Source organism: Quercus suber, unplaced genomic scaffold, assembly GCF_002906115.3.
Source record: "Quercus suber isolate HL8 unplaced genomic scaffold, Cork oak 2.0 scaffold_88, whole genome shotgun sequence".
NCBI lineage: Eukaryota > Viridiplantae > Streptophyta > Magnoliopsida > Fagales > Fagaceae > Quercus > Quercus suber.
In genome coordinates this window covers 1,420,492-1,439,437 of record NW_027069553.1, presented here as the reverse complement: position 1 = coordinate 1,439,437, position 18,946 = coordinate 1,420,492, and the positions used below count along the sequence as shown (strand labels likewise).

At 34.8% G+C, this 18,946-nt stretch overlaps 3 protein-coding genes across 3 annotated transcripts; all 3 read left to right on the top strand.

Annotated features, from left to right (window-relative positions):
* Window positions 1–506: 506 nt before the first annotated feature.
* Window positions 507–2,335, top strand: LOC112006048 (protein CANDIDATE G-PROTEIN COUPLED RECEPTOR 7). Its single transcript, XM_024038353.2, has one exon. The coding sequence runs from the start codon at window positions 678–680 to the stop codon at window positions 1,989–1,991; it is 1,314 nt and encodes a 437-aa protein (XP_023894121.1). The 5' UTR covers window positions 507–677; the 3' UTR covers window positions 1,992–2,335.
* Window positions 2,336–14,058: 11,723 nt separating this feature from the next.
* LOC112009044 (geraniol 8-hydroxylase-like) lies at window positions 14,059–16,821 on the top strand. Its single transcript, XM_065774211.1, has 2 exons — window positions 14,059–14,984; window positions 16,104–16,821. Exons 1-2 carry the CDS (start codon window positions 14,850–14,852, stop codon window positions 16,716–16,718), a joined length of 750 nt encoding a protein of 249 aa, XP_065630283.1. The 5' UTR covers window positions 14,059–14,849; the 3' UTR covers window positions 16,719–16,821.
* On the top strand, window positions 14,077–14,775 carry LOC136067865 (geraniol 8-hydroxylase-like). Its single transcript, XM_065774227.1, has one exon. It carries the CDS (start codon window positions 14,077–14,079, stop codon window positions 14,773–14,775), a length of 699 nt encoding a protein of 232 aa, XP_065630299.1.
* Window positions 16,822–18,946: the final 2,125 nt, after the last annotated feature.

Sequence of the window (18,946 nt, the reverse complement as noted above, 5' to 3'; positions counted from 1 at the left end):
TTGTTATATTTTCAAAATCCATACACAATTAATAAAAAAAGGAATATGAAAGATTTGTACTTTGAAGAGAAACCTTCTGTTTAGTTCAATTTTTTATTATTATTTTACATTCTCTCTTTTAAAAAATACATAAATTACTTACTATAAACTCTATTTCATTAAAATATTAATATTTTCTTAATTGTTTATCATTCTTTATATACAACAAACATCATTTATAATAAACTGTCTTTCTTCATCATTAAGATATAAGAATAAACAATGAAAAATTAAATCTAAAATAAACAGTGATAGCTTAAATTAACAAGATTATTGTAACAACTTTACAAATTAACGCATTTTTAATTTCATTGATTTAGATGATATTGGGACTTAAATACGTAAATAAATAAGTTTCTTTTTTCTTTTTTTTTCTTTTTTTTTTTTTAGCATTGTGAAACAATTCTCTAAGAAGATTAAGATCCCAGGTCCCAAGATCTGGTTGTCTCTTCAAACAACCGACGGACCCCGTATCATTTTCCAAGGGCAAAATCGTAAAGTCAACGAGTTTCCTCTCTCTTCAATTTTACTCCAAAGTTTCCATTACTTCCATCATTCTCCAATCTCCTCCTCCATTCTCCAGTCCCTCCTCTCCCCGCGCTCGCCACGCCAAAATTGACTGACCAACCCAAATCAAAATGACGAAAACACCCTTCCTCTTCCTCTCCATCCTCTTCCTTTCCCTCCTCCTCTACCCTTCCTCCGCCGAGATCAAATCCCTCTCCATCGCCTCCGACTCCCGCCCCATGATCCTCTTCGAGAAATTCGGCTTCACCCACACCGGCCACGTCACCATCTCCGTCTCCTCCGTCTCCTTCTCCTCCCCTCACTCCGGCACCGACCCTTCCCTCCTCGGCTTCTTCCTTCTCTCCGAGGAGTCCCTCCTCCAGGTCCTCCTCGAGATCCAGCAGAACCCTCAGTTCTGCGTCCTCAACTCCCACTACATCTCTCTCCTCTTCACCTTCCGCGACCTCTCTCCTCCTCCAAACTCCTCCTTCAACCGCTCCTACCCCGTCACCTCCCCCAACGAGTACTCCCTCTTCTTCGCCAACTGCGCGCCGGAATCCGCCGTCTCCATGGCCGTCCGCACCGAGGTCTACAACGTCGATCGCGACGGCTCCAAGGACTTCCTCTCCGCCGGCCAGACTCACCTCCCTTCCCTCTTCTTCGTCTTCTCCCTCGCGTACTTCGCCTTCGTAGGCTTCTGGATCTACATCTGCTTCACCAACAAGCGCTCCGTTCACCGGATCCATCTCCTCATGGCCGGTTTGCTGCTCATGAAGGCCTTGAATCTGATCTGCGCCGCCGAGGACAAGCATTACGTTAAGGTCACCGGCACGCCTCACGGCTGGGACGTGCTGTTCTACATCTTCCAGTTCATTAGGGTTGTGCTTCTGTTCACCGTGATCGTTTTGATCGGAACCGGCTGGTCGTTTTTGAAGCCTTTCTTGCAAGAGAAGGAGAAGAAGGTGTTGATGATTGTGATCCCTCTCCAGGTTCTCGCCAACATCGCCTCCGTAGTGATCGGCGAGACCGGGCCGTTTATCAAGGATTGGGTGACGTGGAACCAGGTGTTCCTGTTGGTCGATATCATATGCTGCTGCGCTATCATTTTCCCAATCGTGTGGTCGATTCGGTCTCTTCGAGAGACCTCGAAGACCGACGGGAAGGCCGCGAGGAATCTGGCGAAATTGCAGCTGTTCAGGCAGTTCTATATGGTGGTGATTGGGTACTTGTATTTCACGAGAATCGTCGTGTTCGCGCTTAGGACAATCGCGGCGTATAAGTATCAGTGGGTGAGCAATGCAGCTGAGGAGATTGCTAGCCTTATTTTCTACATGATTATGTTCTACATGTTTAGGCCAGTGGAGAAGAATGAGTACTTTGTTCTTGACGAGGAGGACGAAGAGGCTGCTGAATTGGCTCTTAGGGATGAAGAATTCGAGCTTTGAAAGATGATTTTGCCGAAACTTGCTGCTACAAATGCAAATAGAATTGCTGGGTCAGGTTGCTGTTCCTTCTGTTTTGCACATTTTACTTTTATTTTCCAAAAGAATTGTTATTTGAATTTATATGTTGATGGGATAGTGTCTGTATGTTTGATAATTTGAATTTTCTTTTCATAATGCTGCTAATGAATTACCCGATATAGGTTTAGTTTCAATCATGTTGTTTATCCTTTTTTGTTCATTTGGTTGCTGCCATTTGGCTGTATGTGTAGTGAACATTGTTACATAACTAGCCTTGTAATGTTTCCGTTACTTTTGTTAATTGAAAGAGTTAACAAATTTCATCACACTTGGTGCTGCTTTAGCCTTGTCTTTTTTACCAGCCCGTGTTGCAGTTTATCATGTATCTAACTTGTTTAAGTTGTTCATATTGTGCACGATTGTAGAAAAACCATGTACAGGATTGTGTTTTCTGTTGTTTTCCTGAATTTTGTTCAAAAAATTGAACTTTGTTGTTCTATTGCTTATGAAAAATCATTGTGAATGTGATTGTTAATGGCAATATACGTATGCATTCAGGTTAGTTTGTCTCTGCTTGGGATCTCATAGTGCCACATGCGTATTTATCCATGTTAATATGTTATGTCCTAAAACTTTGAGCTAGTTATCTCTTTCTCCGTTGACTCCAACTTCACAATATTTTCTAACGTAGTACAAATAGGTGAGGGGCCCTTAGTTTTGACCAGGATACAAGTCATTGCTGATTATGTCTACTTTTACTTGTAAGAGGCTTCTTTTGCAAATGGTCTAGGTTGACATAATAAATGTGAAAATGTAATATATTATAGTTGGATCATTAAAGAGTCAGAGATTATGCCTGATTTTGTTCATTTTCTAATTTTTTTCTTCTTGGCTCAGAACTCCCATATATTATGTCGGTTGTAACTTGTAAGTAGTTATTGAATTTTTTTGCATACATGTAATATGGTTTGATTAGAAAATCCACCTGAGGGCTCCAAAAGGGGCCACACGACCGGTCTGTGTTTCAGATCTATCTAATTTTGAAAAAGGAAAATGTAAGAATTTAGATTCAATTACTAAGTGAATGATATGAGGGCATGGATACTGATTCTTATCGTAGGGACATTTAAAGGTTGAAGTTAGTTGAAACATTCTCAACCATGTGTAACAATCTTCCCACCTTATCTAATTATAAATTCTAGAAGACGCACAATATTATAAAGATCTGAAAATTTTCAATCCTCTGGGGTCTTCTATTTGGCTGACCATTTTTTTTATAAAGTTGTAAATATAGCTGTGCAATTTTACCTGGTTATATATGTGCAGATTCTTGTGCTGTTCTCCTATTAATTTTAAGGTATAGTTATACGTAGGGTAACAATGTTAATTTTTTTTTTTATCTCACCTATGACCAAGGTAAACAAAACAAAAATTCAGGGGTCTTAGTGCATTTTTTTTAATGCCATAAGGAACCAAAGTTTATGCACTAAATTGATAGGAAAAAAGGTTAGGGGGGTCTTACTCCAACAACCCTATATAATATATATTTTTTGATAAATAACGGAATTGTATTAATCAAAAGTCCAACCTGGGGGTGAACATGGATAACAGTACATCAAACACATAAATTACAAAGATCAAGCATTTTTAAAAAATTAGAATAAGGAAAAAGATTAAAGGAGCCCTCCATAAATCAATGATCCGATGCCCACCGAAGGAACCTTGCCAACTCGAAAACAACCCTATATAATATTGTAGAAAGAAGGGCTCGTATTTGACAGATTTCAAGCAACTCTCAACCTGTGTGTGTGTATTGAATATGAATGTATACAAATTAAAGTTTCATTTCTTGATTATATTATCTCTGATTCCCTTGAGGGATGGACTCATAATAATAATAAAAAAATCACCTATTCCAATAATAAAGGGGGGGAGAGAAAGTGAGAGAGAGAGAGAGAGAGAGAGAAACCCTCACTTGAATGATCAAATTGGTACTTGTTGCACTGGGTTCAGGTAACATTTTTCATCTGACATGTGTATTTTTATATTATCTTCTAAGGGATATACATTTTTTATTTGCTTCATAGGTTGATAATTGCGTATTTGATATTTAGGATTGAACTGAGCAGCCTAGGCTGTTCTGCAGAATAAGCAATCTTGTTCCTGTAGTATAAGAGTTTCTTCTATGCTGTTTATTTTTTTCTAAGTATGTCTTGTTTGCTCAGCCCTGTGGCTGCTGGCCTTGTATATCTGCTTCTCTTTCACCACGTAACAATTGTACTGAGCATCCCTAAGATTGAATAGAATTTTTGAAGGGATTTTCTATCTAGAAAGGTAAATTGTATTGAGGGTTCCTAATTTGGTGAATCAAACAATGGATAATTGAACATAATTGGGATAAGGCTTTTGAAGTTGGGCCCTTTAAGTTATATTTGTGTTTGAGAATGTCATAATTGAATGCCCTTTAATCTTGATTAGACTCAAGCATGGTCAGGTTCTTTAAGAGGAATTTGCGACTTGCACAAATCATGTGTGCAATTAGGTGGAGGCAGCCCAAGCTGGTATGTCACATAACAATTCACATGTCTCACAAATCCCATTCCCATGTATTAGACATGTGGAATTTGCAACTGGCAACCAACATATATTCTTGAATAGAGGTCTTTATTATGCAAAAAGCTGAACTACGTTAAGTAAATGGTTGAGGAAGGCTATCTGTTCTCTTAGCATATGTTTGATATTTTATATGTTTAGGTAAAATTTCATATGCGCAGTTACATTTATACATTTTAAATAATGTAAATAGCCACTAGGTTTTGATATTTGAGTTATGCCCTTGATTAGATGCTTGTTTCAAATGACTGAGAATCTCTCAACCCCAAATTCAGAGGAAATCACAGGGTGCTGGGTCAGCAGAAAGTTAAAATCATATAATTCCAGCTCTTCGTTAAATTTTAGTGGTTACAAGTGATTTTGCTGGTGTCATTTCTTTGAGCTCGGCATGAGAATTTTTTTTTTTTTTTTTTTCAATTTCTTGTGACTTTTTAGTTTGATTTAATCTGATGTTATTGTTATTTGATGAATTAATCAGATTTATCTATTATCATCTCAAAATGTTGCGCATCCTAGAAACTTCTTTGCCTTCTGGGTTACTGTATTAAAAATTTTAGGAAAAATTTTCAGGATTGGATGTCTCTATTACGTGCATGCTACTTGAATGACTATTTAAACTGAATTAGATAGTGATTGGTTGTATGGCTTGTGTGTTTGTCTCTTAGACTTGTTTCATTATGTGTGTTAAGCTCTTTACAATACATTTTTGTGATCCAATTTATTGAGTTATGGGGATAAATGCCCTTGTGGATATTTTGGGGTGTAAGATAGTGAGCTTGCTTATGACTTATTTAGGTAGGTTCCTTGGGGCTTCCTATAAGTTGATGTCAATTTGGAACCCCGTTTTGGAAAAGTTTGAATGTCGGTTAGTGGGCTGGAAGAGATTATATTTTTCAAAAGGAGGCTGGTTGATCCTATTGAAGAGTACCCTTTAGAGTCTCCTAGTGTATTATTGATCCTTTTTTACCATTCCAGTGAGTGTGGCAGTCTGGCAGATAGGATAGAGAAGTCATAGAGAAATTTTTGTGGGGAGGATTGGGGGACGAGTTCAAACATCATTGGTTGGGGTGGGTGGGATAGGGTATGCACTCCTATTGCTAATGGAGGTCTGGGCATTAGGAAGCTTGCAACATTCAATCAGGCTCTCTTGGGGAAGTTGTTGTGGTGGTTTGGGATTTGAGGAAACACATTTATGGAGGCGTGTAGTCATATCAAAATTCAGAGAGGAGTGGGGTGTTAGAGTACGAAACCGGTTCCAGGTATCCATGGATGTGGTTTATGGAAGAGCATTAGGATGGGATGTCAGTTATACACTTTGAGGTTGGTATTGGTTACCGGATTCGCTTTTGGCATTTGGCATGATTGTTGGTGTGGTGACCAGTCGTTGAGAGTGGTTTTTCTAGTCTTGTATGATAATTTCATAGATAGGGATGCTTCAATGGCATCCTTATTGGTGAGGTCGTCTATGGGGGAGAGGCAGAGTTGGCATTTTAGATTCTTGCAGGACTTCAATGACTTGGAGTTGGACTTGGTAACTTCTTTTCTCCATCTTCTGGAATCTCATATTCCCATTACAGGGGATGGTGACAAAGTGAAGTGGAGGTTGAAAAGAGTGAGGAGTTTGATATTCATTCCTTGTATAATGCTAAGGGGTTCTACTTCTGTCCTTCCCTGGAAAGGCACGTGGAGAGTGAAGGCACCACCCACCCCCCCCAAAAAAAAAAGGTTTCATTTTTCATTTGGATGGTAGCATTGGGAAGATTCTCACTTGTGAAAATCTTATGAAGAGAGGTTATATTGTAGTAGATATGTGTTACATGAGCCGATGTAGTGGGTATATTATCGCAAAGAGTGATTGATCCTTGTTTGGTTGGAGGAATTGTGTGGGTAATTACTCTTAGAACGTTTGGAACTTGGCTCTGTTATGCTTGATGGGTATCATTGGAGCCCAATAGACGTACTTTTGAGGATGTCAAGAGCACAAGGAATCAGTAACTAACCACCTTTGTTGGCTCTTTGTTTGACTGGTCTTGTGCAAGGGGTTTTACAACTAGCAATTCCATTCCAATGTTTATTGGGTCCTTGTCTTTTCTGTATATAATTTGTATATAATTTATTGTAATTCTTTCATCTACTTTGCGCCTGTTGTATATGAAGTAGTCCTTTAATAAAATTATTCTTATAAAAAAAAAAAAAAAAGTCTTATGGGGGATAAGATTCCCTTATATTTTTTTTATGAAAAAAATTTCCTTCTATTGAATCCTCAAATTTCCTCAATTTTTTATTTAAATGTGAGACACATGACATTTAAAAATCACATAAATGTCACATGCCTCACATCTAGCTAAAAATAGGAGGAAAATCCAATGGGAGAGGATCTTTTCCCTGATTTATACCCCTTGGCCCATACGGATCCCTTCATATTGAATTTGGCGATGGCGATGTTTTCTTTGTGTTTGATAATCTGGAGGAAGCATTGGGGAATATGTTGAACGGGCATAGAGGAGGAAGCATATGCCATTGCTTATTGGGGAATTCTCTTTCAACAAATTAAACATGTTGAGATGCCCTATAAATACTTACAAGCACTCATAACTCATAACACTTATAAGAATACCTTTGTTAATTAGAGAATACCCTATAAATACACATGGTATGGAATCACATGTGATTCTAACATGTTATATTGATTTGGCCTAAGCCATGGGTAGTTTGGGTATTCAAAGACACGAAACGAGTATTGATTAATGGGATTCAAATATGTAATTATCTCTTAGGAGATTACATCTGAATTGATTGATTATATAATTACTGATGGAGTAACTATCCATTACATTTTCAATTTGTGAAATACTTTGTTTGCTCATGATTTACTTCCCAAAGTAGGTAAATTACCATACAAGCCTAATGTTTGATTGCTTATGTGGAGCATTTCCCAATAACCGACCTTGAAGCTTCTTGGAAGGTGGTAATGACCAGCTTTACAAGAATTTAATCTACACTAACTTCTTTTGTGTTTCAGGGTCCAGCTTGATCAAAAGTTTGGCTAGATTATGTGGTGCAAAATTAGATTCTAATTAAAATTTTATTAGATCTTATTTCAGTTTTTAGTGTGTATATATGTATATGTATATCGATTTGGGCTTCTCCTTCAGTAGAACTTAGGTTCAAATCTAAAGCTTCTTGCCATTTTTCATTATTTTTATTTGGAAACTTGTCATTTTTTCAATCTAGTTCTCCAACACAAACACTAGGAGGCAAATAACTAAAAACAATATATCAAAAACTAAGAAAACATAAATATCAATAGAATGTATTTTATTGAAAAGGAGAAAAAAGAAGAATTTTTGGAAACTTTACAATTTCCATCTAGTTCTTCTAACACAAACAATAGTTAATAAATCATTAAGAGAGGAGGAGACAAATAACCAAAGACTATCATATCGTATAAGCTGAGAAAACATACACAAAACAACTAAGGCTCACAAGGATATATTCTTTTGAAAGGGAGAAAAAATGAGAAGGAAATTTAAATAATATCCTTTGTTTAATACTAAAGACTATTAGAAGAAGTTAAATATTAAAGTTGTGATATTCATCATATTAATGATATATATATATATATATATGATACCCTTTGAATAAGAGGGTATACTTTCCCTTTTGATCAAATCAAAGTATTCTTCCATAGCCATTAATTTCCAATTTAAGCTCCATGGGTTTTTAATCAACCAATAATCCTCTCTTTCCTCTGTACCATACCCTACCACGAGGATGTGAACAAGAGGGTATACTTTCTCTTTTGCCTTGTTCAAGACACAGCTAGATTGTAGTATTTTTTCATAGCCATTAATTCCCCTATTTAAGCTTCACGAGTTTTTAATCAACCAATAACCCTCTCCCTCCTTAGTACCATACCCTACAATGAGGATGGCATGGGTACCATTTGGTACAATTTCTGGATTCAAGGGATTCTCAGGGCCCTTATAAATTTCCTAAAACCAATAGACAAAAAACTAATTAGAAAATATCAAAACAATACCTTTATAAACTACACAAACATGGATTATTTACGCATTTTAGCTTTGCAAATTAAAAAAAAAAAAAACATGCACAGTTGCAGCCACAAGATAAATTTTTTACCTGCTCACGAAAAGCAATTTGATTATTATCACTAATTCTCTTAAAATTTTCAATTTTAAATCCTGTCCAAAAGAAATAAAAATAGAACATAAGAAACCAAATAATGAACATAAACACATAAATATACGCCTAAAAATATATATATATATATATACACATTAACCTTTCTGTTGGTTTACAGTAGCTTCTTTTTTTTTTTTTACCCTGAAAATGATAGTCTTAGTAGAAATGTCATTCCTCATTATCCAATCAAATGCTTTGTTAATTCTGAGTACTTGAGTAGCAACCTTTTCATCAGGTTCCGCGGGCCTCAATTCACAACAATCCAGCATTACTCCGCGAGATTACAACAAACTAAACCGACCAAAAAAGTTTACCCTCAAATAGACATACCATTGATAAAATCAATCATAGATACCTACCACCTTCTTAGGGAAAAAAAAAAAAAAAAACNAGAGTCAATGATCAAATCAAATCTTTCCACCCCAATAAAATCAATAAACTTTGTTTCAGTGTCTCCCAATAAAATAATAGGAGTTTGAATGTTGCAATCATCTAACTTGATTTCATCGAAATCGTTGACAACTTCCTCTAGAATTTCTTCTTTAATGGTCTCTACTATCTCAACCTCAAGATCTTTCTCTATAATGGGGTCTTCATTAATCTTCTCCACAATCTTGATTTCAGATTCTTCTTCTATAACAAGGCCTTCATTAATTTCCTCAAAAATCTTGATATTTTCTTCAACATGTAATTCTTCTTTAATGGTGGAATATTTGGCTCTTCAAAATAATTCAAGTATGAACTTCTTGGCCAATAATAATCTTGTATTGTATACGACAAGATTTCTTCACAATCTAAAGGATAAAATTTGATAGCAAGCATCTTTTTCATCCTTCGCCATGATCGAATTTTGTCTTTACCTTGTCGGATTTATCAGATTGTACTTGTTCCCACCAACATAAGGCGTACTTACTAAGTTTATACAAAGCAAGTCCAACTTTTCTCTCATAGCAAATATTCTCATAGTCAAATAAATCCTCTAGATCAAGTAACCAATCAAGAAAATCTTCTTTTAAAAAATAACCATTAAAACTTGCAATTCTCTTATAAGGTCTATATGAAATTTGCTTACCAATAGGTTGCTTGTGAGTTATGTCTCCGCTGCAGTTATCCCTATTGTTTCCATTCTTCAATGGCGCCATCCTAGCATAGATATTTGTGAGTGCTTGTTGTACGTCACGTAATACTCGCTAAGCTATTCGTCGTTGTTGTGGTGGTGGTTACCGTCTCGTCGGTTAGCCATCAGACCAGGGTAAGTCAAAGCTCTGATACCAACTGATGTCACGGAAGCCTAAAGAAGAGCACACACGATGCTCTCTTGATGGAACAGAAACTAAACTGTTAGTTCCTAGGTAGTAAACCTCGAGTCCACGAGGGGTTCCTTGAATCCACAAGGTGATAGGTCTGGAATCCATCGGAGAATACAATAGACACAAGTCTGAATTTTTATTTATAATAAACTATGAAAAACGTTTATAGAATTAGGAGCATTTTTAAGGACTCCGTAAAACTTGACAGACAAGAAAATATAATCTAAAATAACTCCTAATTGATACCTAACCATAATAGGAATCAACTTTGACCTAAAAAAGCATTAAATGCACTAAAAACAAGGAAATAAATCACTTAAACTTAAAATAACGTTTTTTATATAAAAATACCAAAAATAATAAATTATAATAATTAAATAGTAAATTGTGTCCCACATCACCTCCTAACACAACGAAAAAAAATTCTAACTCCTGTCTTTCTCACCGATCTACAACCTTTACCAACTTCTTCAATTTAAGTTGTTTTGAGGACAGTAGTGGATGATGCTGATTGATGCTTGGGTTGCTGACTTTGTTAAGGTGGTAGTTTTTTGAGGTTTTTTTTTAAAGATTTGATTTGATCATTGACTCATATTTGGTGAATATTGTCAATTACATGAAGATCAAGGGAGAAGAAGTTCAAGTTGCCCAATTAATGACTTTCAAGTTTGGCGAGAAGACAAAGAAGATGAAGTATTCAAAGTATTTGTTCTCTTGGCATGGGAGATTTCAGATTTCAAAAATGAACTCGAGGACGAGTTTATTTCAAGTGGAGGGGTCTGATGTAGGACACAATTTACTATTTAATTATTGTAATTTATTATTTTTGGTATTTTTATGTAAAAAACGTTATTTTAGGTTTAGGTGATTTATTTCCTTATTTTTAGTGCATTTAATGCTTTTTTAGGTCAAAGTTGATTCCTATTATGGTTAGGTATCAATTAGGAGTTATTTTAGATTATATTTTCTTGTCTGTCAAGTTTTACGGAGCCCTTAAAAATGGTCATAATTCTGTAAACGTTTTTCATAGTTTATTATGAATAAAAATTCAGACTTGTGTCTATTGTATTCTCTGGTGGATTCCAGACCTATCACCTTGTGGATTCAAGGAACCCCTCGTGAACTCGAGGTTTACTACCTAGGAACTAACAGTTTAGTTTCTGTTACATCAAGAGAGCATCGTGTGCTTTTCTTTAGGCTTTCGCGACATCAGGAGGAGAGAGAGATAGCTTAGTAACGTAAGCTTATAATCAAGTAGGGCATTAAAGTGATTGAAAATATGATGAAATTGACTTCAATGGGATTGCGTGGTCTATTAGTACCTGTTTGGATTCAGATTATAACGTTTGCTTTTTTTTTTTTTTTTTTTTTTTTTTTGAGAAGCACATTTTGTGGCCGTGGTGCTTTTCCAGTGAGTCCCGTGCACTATTTATTAAACAAAACTTTTTTTTTTTTTGTTTAAACAAAACAAAAAACATTTTTTGATGCTTTTTTTTAAACATAACTTTCATTAAAAATGGGTCTCACGACACTATTCACACATTTAAAAATTAATTTGCTACAATGTTTTTAGTTTTTAACTTTCAGTAAAATAAGCGATGTCCAAACACTCCCTTAGTCTGGAGTTAGCATACCTCTCATCCTTGGGTTAATGGGCGAATGCGTATGCAAGAGAGAGAGAGAGATGGTAGAAGCTCTAGCAAGGATTCCAAGCTCAATTGGTTTTATATATAAGTTTGACATTGTCCCCTTTAGAAAATATTAAGTTGAAGTTGAAAACATCACAAAGTCATTCTTCTCACTTTTGGAGTTAGCATTGTAATTTCAGGATAAGCATCACCCGACCCCATTAGTTTTTTAGTTGTGTCTTGACAAACGAATCATTCAAAAGCCTTTCGGTGCGGTTCCCACTTCCCATCCCATTCAGCAAAACGGATTTTAAAAGGCAAAACCAAACATTCTCTTAGTTTTTTCCCTGTTGTTTTTCTTTTCTTGACTTGGGTCCGAGAGAGTCTGGTTGGTTGTGGGGGAGTTTGGGCCTCACTTGAAACTTACGAAACTATTGTGCCTTTTTTTTTTTTCCTAATGATCAAGCTCGCTGCACTGGGTCCGACAACATTTTGTGCATATTGCTGTCAGCATGAACTTTGATTCATGGAAATTAAAGTGAGTAAGAGATTGATAATTTGCTAGTCATCATATCAGTTCTCAATCTTCCATACTTGAAAATCTTCTTGAGTTCCATTTAGTATGCAAGTTTTAGCAAAAGCGTATTGATTAGACCCGTAGAATGCAAGTTTCAGCAAAGCCTTTGGTTTGGTGGTTGCTATGATTGTATTTTATCTTCTTTCTTTCACGCCCATACACTTGACACCACCAATCACATGAGGCATCCTATACATTGTCCATTTTTTTTTTTTTTGTAATGCTTGCGTTTAAGTGAGATGTAAAGGTAAGGGAAGGAAAAAAGTTTGAGAAAGTATAAATATTAAAAAAAAAAAAAAAAAGAGTGAATGAGTAATGTCAAAAAAAATATAGGAAAATTGAAAATAAAAAAGATAATAACATAGAAGCTGATGTGGCTTAACTGGAGCGTAGTAACAATAAATACTACGCTTCAGCTTTTAGATTTATATATAGAATATAGATTTATACCACCGTACACCTTTGGTGCAGTGGTCACTCCACAAGTATAATGGGACCCATGAATAGTACCAAAAAGTGTAATATAGCTCATAAATAGTAGTAAAAATAAGCTAAATAGTAAAATAAGCTGGCAAAAAATAAGCTACCCAAACGTACATTTAGTCCCATATTGCTCATTGATTCCTTCAGCTACTCTAACTGATGATGAATATTTAAATGTGTTAAATTGTTTATTTCCCTTTAGAGCCGAGTGGCGGTTTCTTGAATTTTTCTCAAGGTGTTCTCTAAGAAGTATAAATTAATCTAATAAAAAGAGAAATAATCCCTAAAAAAATAATAAAAAGAGAAATTCATATATTGACAATAACAACAATAAAAAAACACACAAATATATAAAGTTTACAATTACTTTCTACGAGTTTTCATATTTTGAAATTGGTACATAATAGTCTCATTATCAATGCTACAAGCTACATCTCTATCAATTTACATAACCAAGCAATCATTTATTCACTGAATGTAGAACAAATTATGGAGCAAAATTTAATTTTATTGGCATAAAAAAAACTGAGAATGTTCTCAAATTTTTTTTAAGGACAGACAAATAAATTTTTTTAAATTATTATATAAATAAAAATAAAAATAAAAATTTTAGGTTAGAGTGGTCCTGGACCACTTGGCCTTAAGGTGGCGCCGTCGAGTCAGAGCCACGTTAACTAGCATGTGTTAATTCTGACTTATGACTGGCATCTCTCTCAACTAGCATGTGTTATGACTTACGTCTCTCTCAACTAGCATGTGTTATGACTTACGACTACCTAAAGTTTGTCTTGGCAGCTTTTTCTTTTTCAGTGTCCTTTTCGATCCCTCTCTCAACTAGCATGTGTTATGTATGACTTACGACTACCTAAAGTTTGTCTTGGCAGCATTTTCTTTTTCAGTGTCCTTTTCGATCCCATTGCAACGATATTCAAAAATGAAAAATGATACCTAATGAGCATCTTTTGACTTAAAAAAGAAAAAAAGAAAAAAAAAAAGATCATGGTTCTAAATTTCCACCCTTTTTTAAAAAGGAAAAGATTATGGTTCCAAATTTTTTGAAAAAGACAAAATTACTTTTATTTTTTCAAATAAATAAATATAGCTGACGACCCTATCTAGGAGAATTTTTGGCCTGCGTAGTTGGCCTACTGGTAGAAGCTAGCCAGCCTGGCTTCCTCTTATGGTTATAAAATAGGAAACAATTGTGAGAACCTATCAAGTACAAACTCACCATAGCTCAAAGTTCACTAATGGAGCCACTTAGTTTTCTTCTTTACTCTCTATTCCTCTTGATATTCACGCAAGCCCTTCTTCACATCAAAGATTGGCTTTTCAAGAAGAGGGTTCAGCTTCCTCCGGGACCAACTGGCCTACCCATCATCGGAAGCCTCCTTACACTAGGTGACAGACCCCACGAGTCCATAACCAAGTTGGCTGAGACGTACGGTCCCCTCATGACTGTGAGACTCGGTTTCAACGTAACTGTGGTTGCTTCATCTGCAGAAATGGCAAGGGAAATCCTCCAAAAGAATGATCAAGCTTTTCTAGGGAGACCAAGCCCAGATTTTGCGACTGCACAGACTAACTACGACTTGTCAGTGGTATGGTTACCAGGCAATGAAAAATGGAGAAACCTAAGAAAAATATTCAAAAGTCAGATTTTCACAACGCACAGACTCGATGCACTGCAAGGCTCGCGACATCAAGCAGTGGACAGTTGCAGTGTGGACGGTATGGTTAGGCGTGTGGTTGAAGCTAGTGAAGCTGGGGAGGCCATAAGTATTGGGACGTTGGTGTTTGGAACCACATTGAATTCACTATCGAATACAATATTTTCGGTCGACATATTTGATCCAAAATCGAATGCTATTCAAGAACTAAAGGAGCTCATTTGGAGTATAATGGAGCTTGGAGGGAAGCCTAATCTTTCAGATTTTTTCCTTTGCTAAGGCCATTTGATCTACAAGGTATAAGGCGGAGTACGAAGGTTCCTTACGATCGACTGCATGGTTTGATTGACAGCATGATTGATCAACGTTTGGAATTTAGAGCATCTGGATCACCGAGGTGTGATGACTTTTTAGATGTCCTCCTTGACCTCAGCAAAGAACAGGGCCATGAGGAATTTAACCGTCTGAATATCAAAGTTTTCTTGACGGTTCTCTCTCTCTCTCTCTCTCTCTTTTTATATATATATATATATATATATATATAGGTTGGGTTCAAATTATACTTAAAATAACTTTAAGTGATACTATATCATTTAATATTTTTTAATTAGATGTGAATTTTAATAAACTTATCGTCGGATTACATTATCTTCGTATATTCTCTATACTTATTAAATTTAAAGATAATCAGAGATCAATAACTATGTCATCAACTAATTGTTTAAATTCAAATTTTTGTATTTTAAAATAAATCATAAAAGATAAGTTTATGGGTGGCTTGGTCAATTACATCCAATTAGCATGCATATTAAGAACATATAAAATTTGTAATTTAACAATCAAATTTTCAAAATATAAAATTAATAATAAATTATTAGATGGTGTAATATTGTTTTGAATTACACTAAGTATAACTTGAACCCAGCTCATATATAATAAGATGAGTTTAAGTTATACTTGGTATACTTTTAAGAAATATTACACCACCTAATAACTTTTTATAGAGTAAATAATTTGAAAATCTCATCATTAGATTATATTTTATCTATATTGTTAACACACATATCAAATTTCACGACAATCCGACTTTATTTACTATTTGATCCATAAACTCATATTTGATTTATAATTTTTAACTAAAAAAACTTGAAGGTTAAATATTTAATTGATGATCTAATTATAGATTTTTTATTGTCTTCAAACTTTGTAAGTATTGGAAATATACAAAAATAATGTGTTCGTGTGGGTGTAAGTCGAGGAGAAAAAATAGTTAATTCATATAAAAAAATGATGATTTACTAATCAGTATCGCACATATCAAGATATAGCAAAATTTGAGTAAAATGTTGCGGTTTTAGAAGAACTGATATATTAGATGTAAAAATAAGACTATGGTTTTGCAAACCTAATTAGCTTAAGTAATATCAAAACTTGTCAAAATCATGTAACTTTACTGGTTGATACATTAACAGATTTATCTGTAATTTAAATCTTCTCACTCCTAATTATCGAATATATATATATATATATATAAAAGAACTCCATAATTTCATATAAGACCTCTATTATATTGAATCTTTGGCTAATACATCTTCATAAATTTTCAGGACTTTTTCATTGGAGGAACTGATACAACTAGCGCTACAATTGAATGGGCAATGACTGAGCTTCTTCGCAATCCTGACATAATGGCCAAGGCAAAACAAGAACTTACTGAAACAATTGGAATAGGAGAAAGCATACAAGAAAAAGACATCCCACAACTTCCTTATCTTCAAGCTGTGCTTAAAGAAACAATGCGGCTTCATCCAATAGCACCTCTTCTTCTTCCTCGTTCCCGTATTGATGTGGAAGTTTGTGGATACACCATTCCTAAACACACCCAAGTGATTGTAAATGCATGGGCGTTAGCACGAGATCCCATGTACTGGGACAAGCCAACACAATTTAAACCAGAAAGGTTCATCGACTCTAAAGTGGATTTCAGAGGCACAAACCTCTCTTTTATGCCATTTGGTTCTGGGAGGCGGATTTGCCCAGGTTTAGATCTTGCTGTAAGAATGCTGAGCTTGTTCCTAGCTTCTCTCATTCACCACTTTAATTGGAAGCTTCCTGACCGAATGGCACCAGAAGATATTGACATAAAAGACAAATTTGGACTTACATTGCAGAAGGCTACTGCACTTGTTGCCATTCCTGTGGTTGTTGCTAAAGCCGAGTAGTTTATATTGCTACTGCATCGCATGTTTGGAGAATACTTTTTTAAAATTATATTTTTTGTTTGTTTGTTTGTTTTTTTTTTTCTATGTCATACTAATGTTTTTAGTAATGCTACAAGTTGTTATTATACGATCAAATTAATTGCTCTTGCTTCTCCTGCCATTGAAGTTATTTGGATTTTTTGGATCCAAGAATTTTAGTTATCATATACAATAATTGCTTTTTGCAATCATAGTTATTATTATATAATAAAGATATGTATCAGACAGTACATAAATAATTTGCTACATATACATGTCTATGCATTATTTTATATATACATTTTTATGATACGATGCAAACAATACACTAATACGCAGTTTGCCAATCCTCTATTAAGAGGTGTGGGCTCCACTTATGGGTCCCAAATGAGACCCACATCCTTTTGTGAGGGAAGAAAGGACTCCATCGACATGTACATAATGCGTTTTCAAACTTTTGTTTTCAAATTTAACTTTTAAAATACTGAAAATGAAAAATGAATACAAATGTTAAAACTAAATCAATTTTTTTAGTAGTAGGACCTAATAAAAACTGAAAATTAAAAAAAAAAAAATAGTGTTTTTTAATTTTTTTTTCATCTAACTAAAGAGGCCCTAAGCATCACAAAATGAATAATCACGGAAGAACGTGGCAAATAGTTAGGTTCAAATCGATGGACTATGATAGTAATGCATGTCGACTCCTTATGAAAGCCTTCCTATCCTATGTGCTTGTGCTCACACCTTTAGCCTTTAGTTTGTGTAAAGTAAATTGCTGTTAATCCATTACAATGGCCTAAATGGGTCATTTTGATCAGCTTAGTTCAACTATAATGGCATCTTATATATTCAAGGATTTGAGGCTTTAGTTTATAAACTCTTATAAGTTGGGACCGGACTAGATGAATCAATTTCTAATATTGAGAATTTAAATTGCAACTTGTTTATTATATTCTTACAATCTTTGAAATAAGAAAATATGACTACAATCAAATGAGAAAGTCTTTTTTTTATATTTATAATCAACTATGATATTGAAAACCTATCTTCAATCTATATAATATTGTTGTAAGATTAGGCAATATTATAAGATTAGGCTTGTACTCCACCGTTACTGACTTATTTGTTGACAAAAATTATAAACAACTGTATACCACCTAACTCATTTTCTTTTGGGGTCTGAGTTACCAGCGGGTGCAATTCATCTATTTCCTTTGTATTGCACCCGATCTCAATCCAATATAGGATGGGTGCATCTAAGGCTTGTGGCAAAGTTTCATTGGCATGGGAATGCGTTAAATGGTGGCAAAGTTTCATTGTGTGTGTCTCAACTCTCAACTCTCAAGAATTTGCTAAAACAAAAACCATTGACAATTCAAGATGCGCTTTGTTGCTATGTTCTAAGTTCTAACTCGTCGTTTTTATTTCATATTGTAAAGCAAATGTGAAAAGACATTGTCGCAAAGACGCTGGGGCAGGGACCAATATCTTTACTGAACTTAATTGCCTTATCTCATCACATGGCTTTAATTAGCCAAAAAAGAAAAAGAAAAAAGAAAAAAACATGGCTTTAACGTAACAAATCTCTTTATCCGATGTCGTTGTAAAGTTAAGCAGCGTCTTTCTTTTTTTTCTTTAAAAAAAAAAAAAAAGCATCTTTCTTCTTCAATATTAACTTCCTTTAATACTCTCAAAAGCCTAAAACTTTCATCGGAATTTCCATTTTGAGAAGCCTCAAGAATGAGAATTCCAATAATCCAAAATTCCAAATCCCATATTGACTTTCTTATTAATTACAACTAGTTTTCGTTCATTCTCAAAATCACCTCAGCTCCTATACATCTCAAGCAAAGTGGTATCATAATTCGAAGCAAAAAAAATAAAAGCAGTATCATAATTGGTCAAAATCTATAAATTCAGCAAAAAACAAAAAACAGAAAAAAGAAGGTCCAAATCTGGCGTTGACATGCCACTTGGATCTCAATGATAATTTTGCCAGCTTTTGAATTTTTTTTTTATTTTTTTGTTTGAGAAGGAAGCTTTTAAATTGATCTTCTCAATAAACTATCTTTTAATTATTTATTTATTTTGGTGTGTGTTTTGGAATATAACTATGTGAAACATGAGTCCAAGTGTACTTGAGAGTTGAGATACCATGTGAAACATGATGACATGTAATTTCATTGAACTTATGACGTGTAAAAATACTC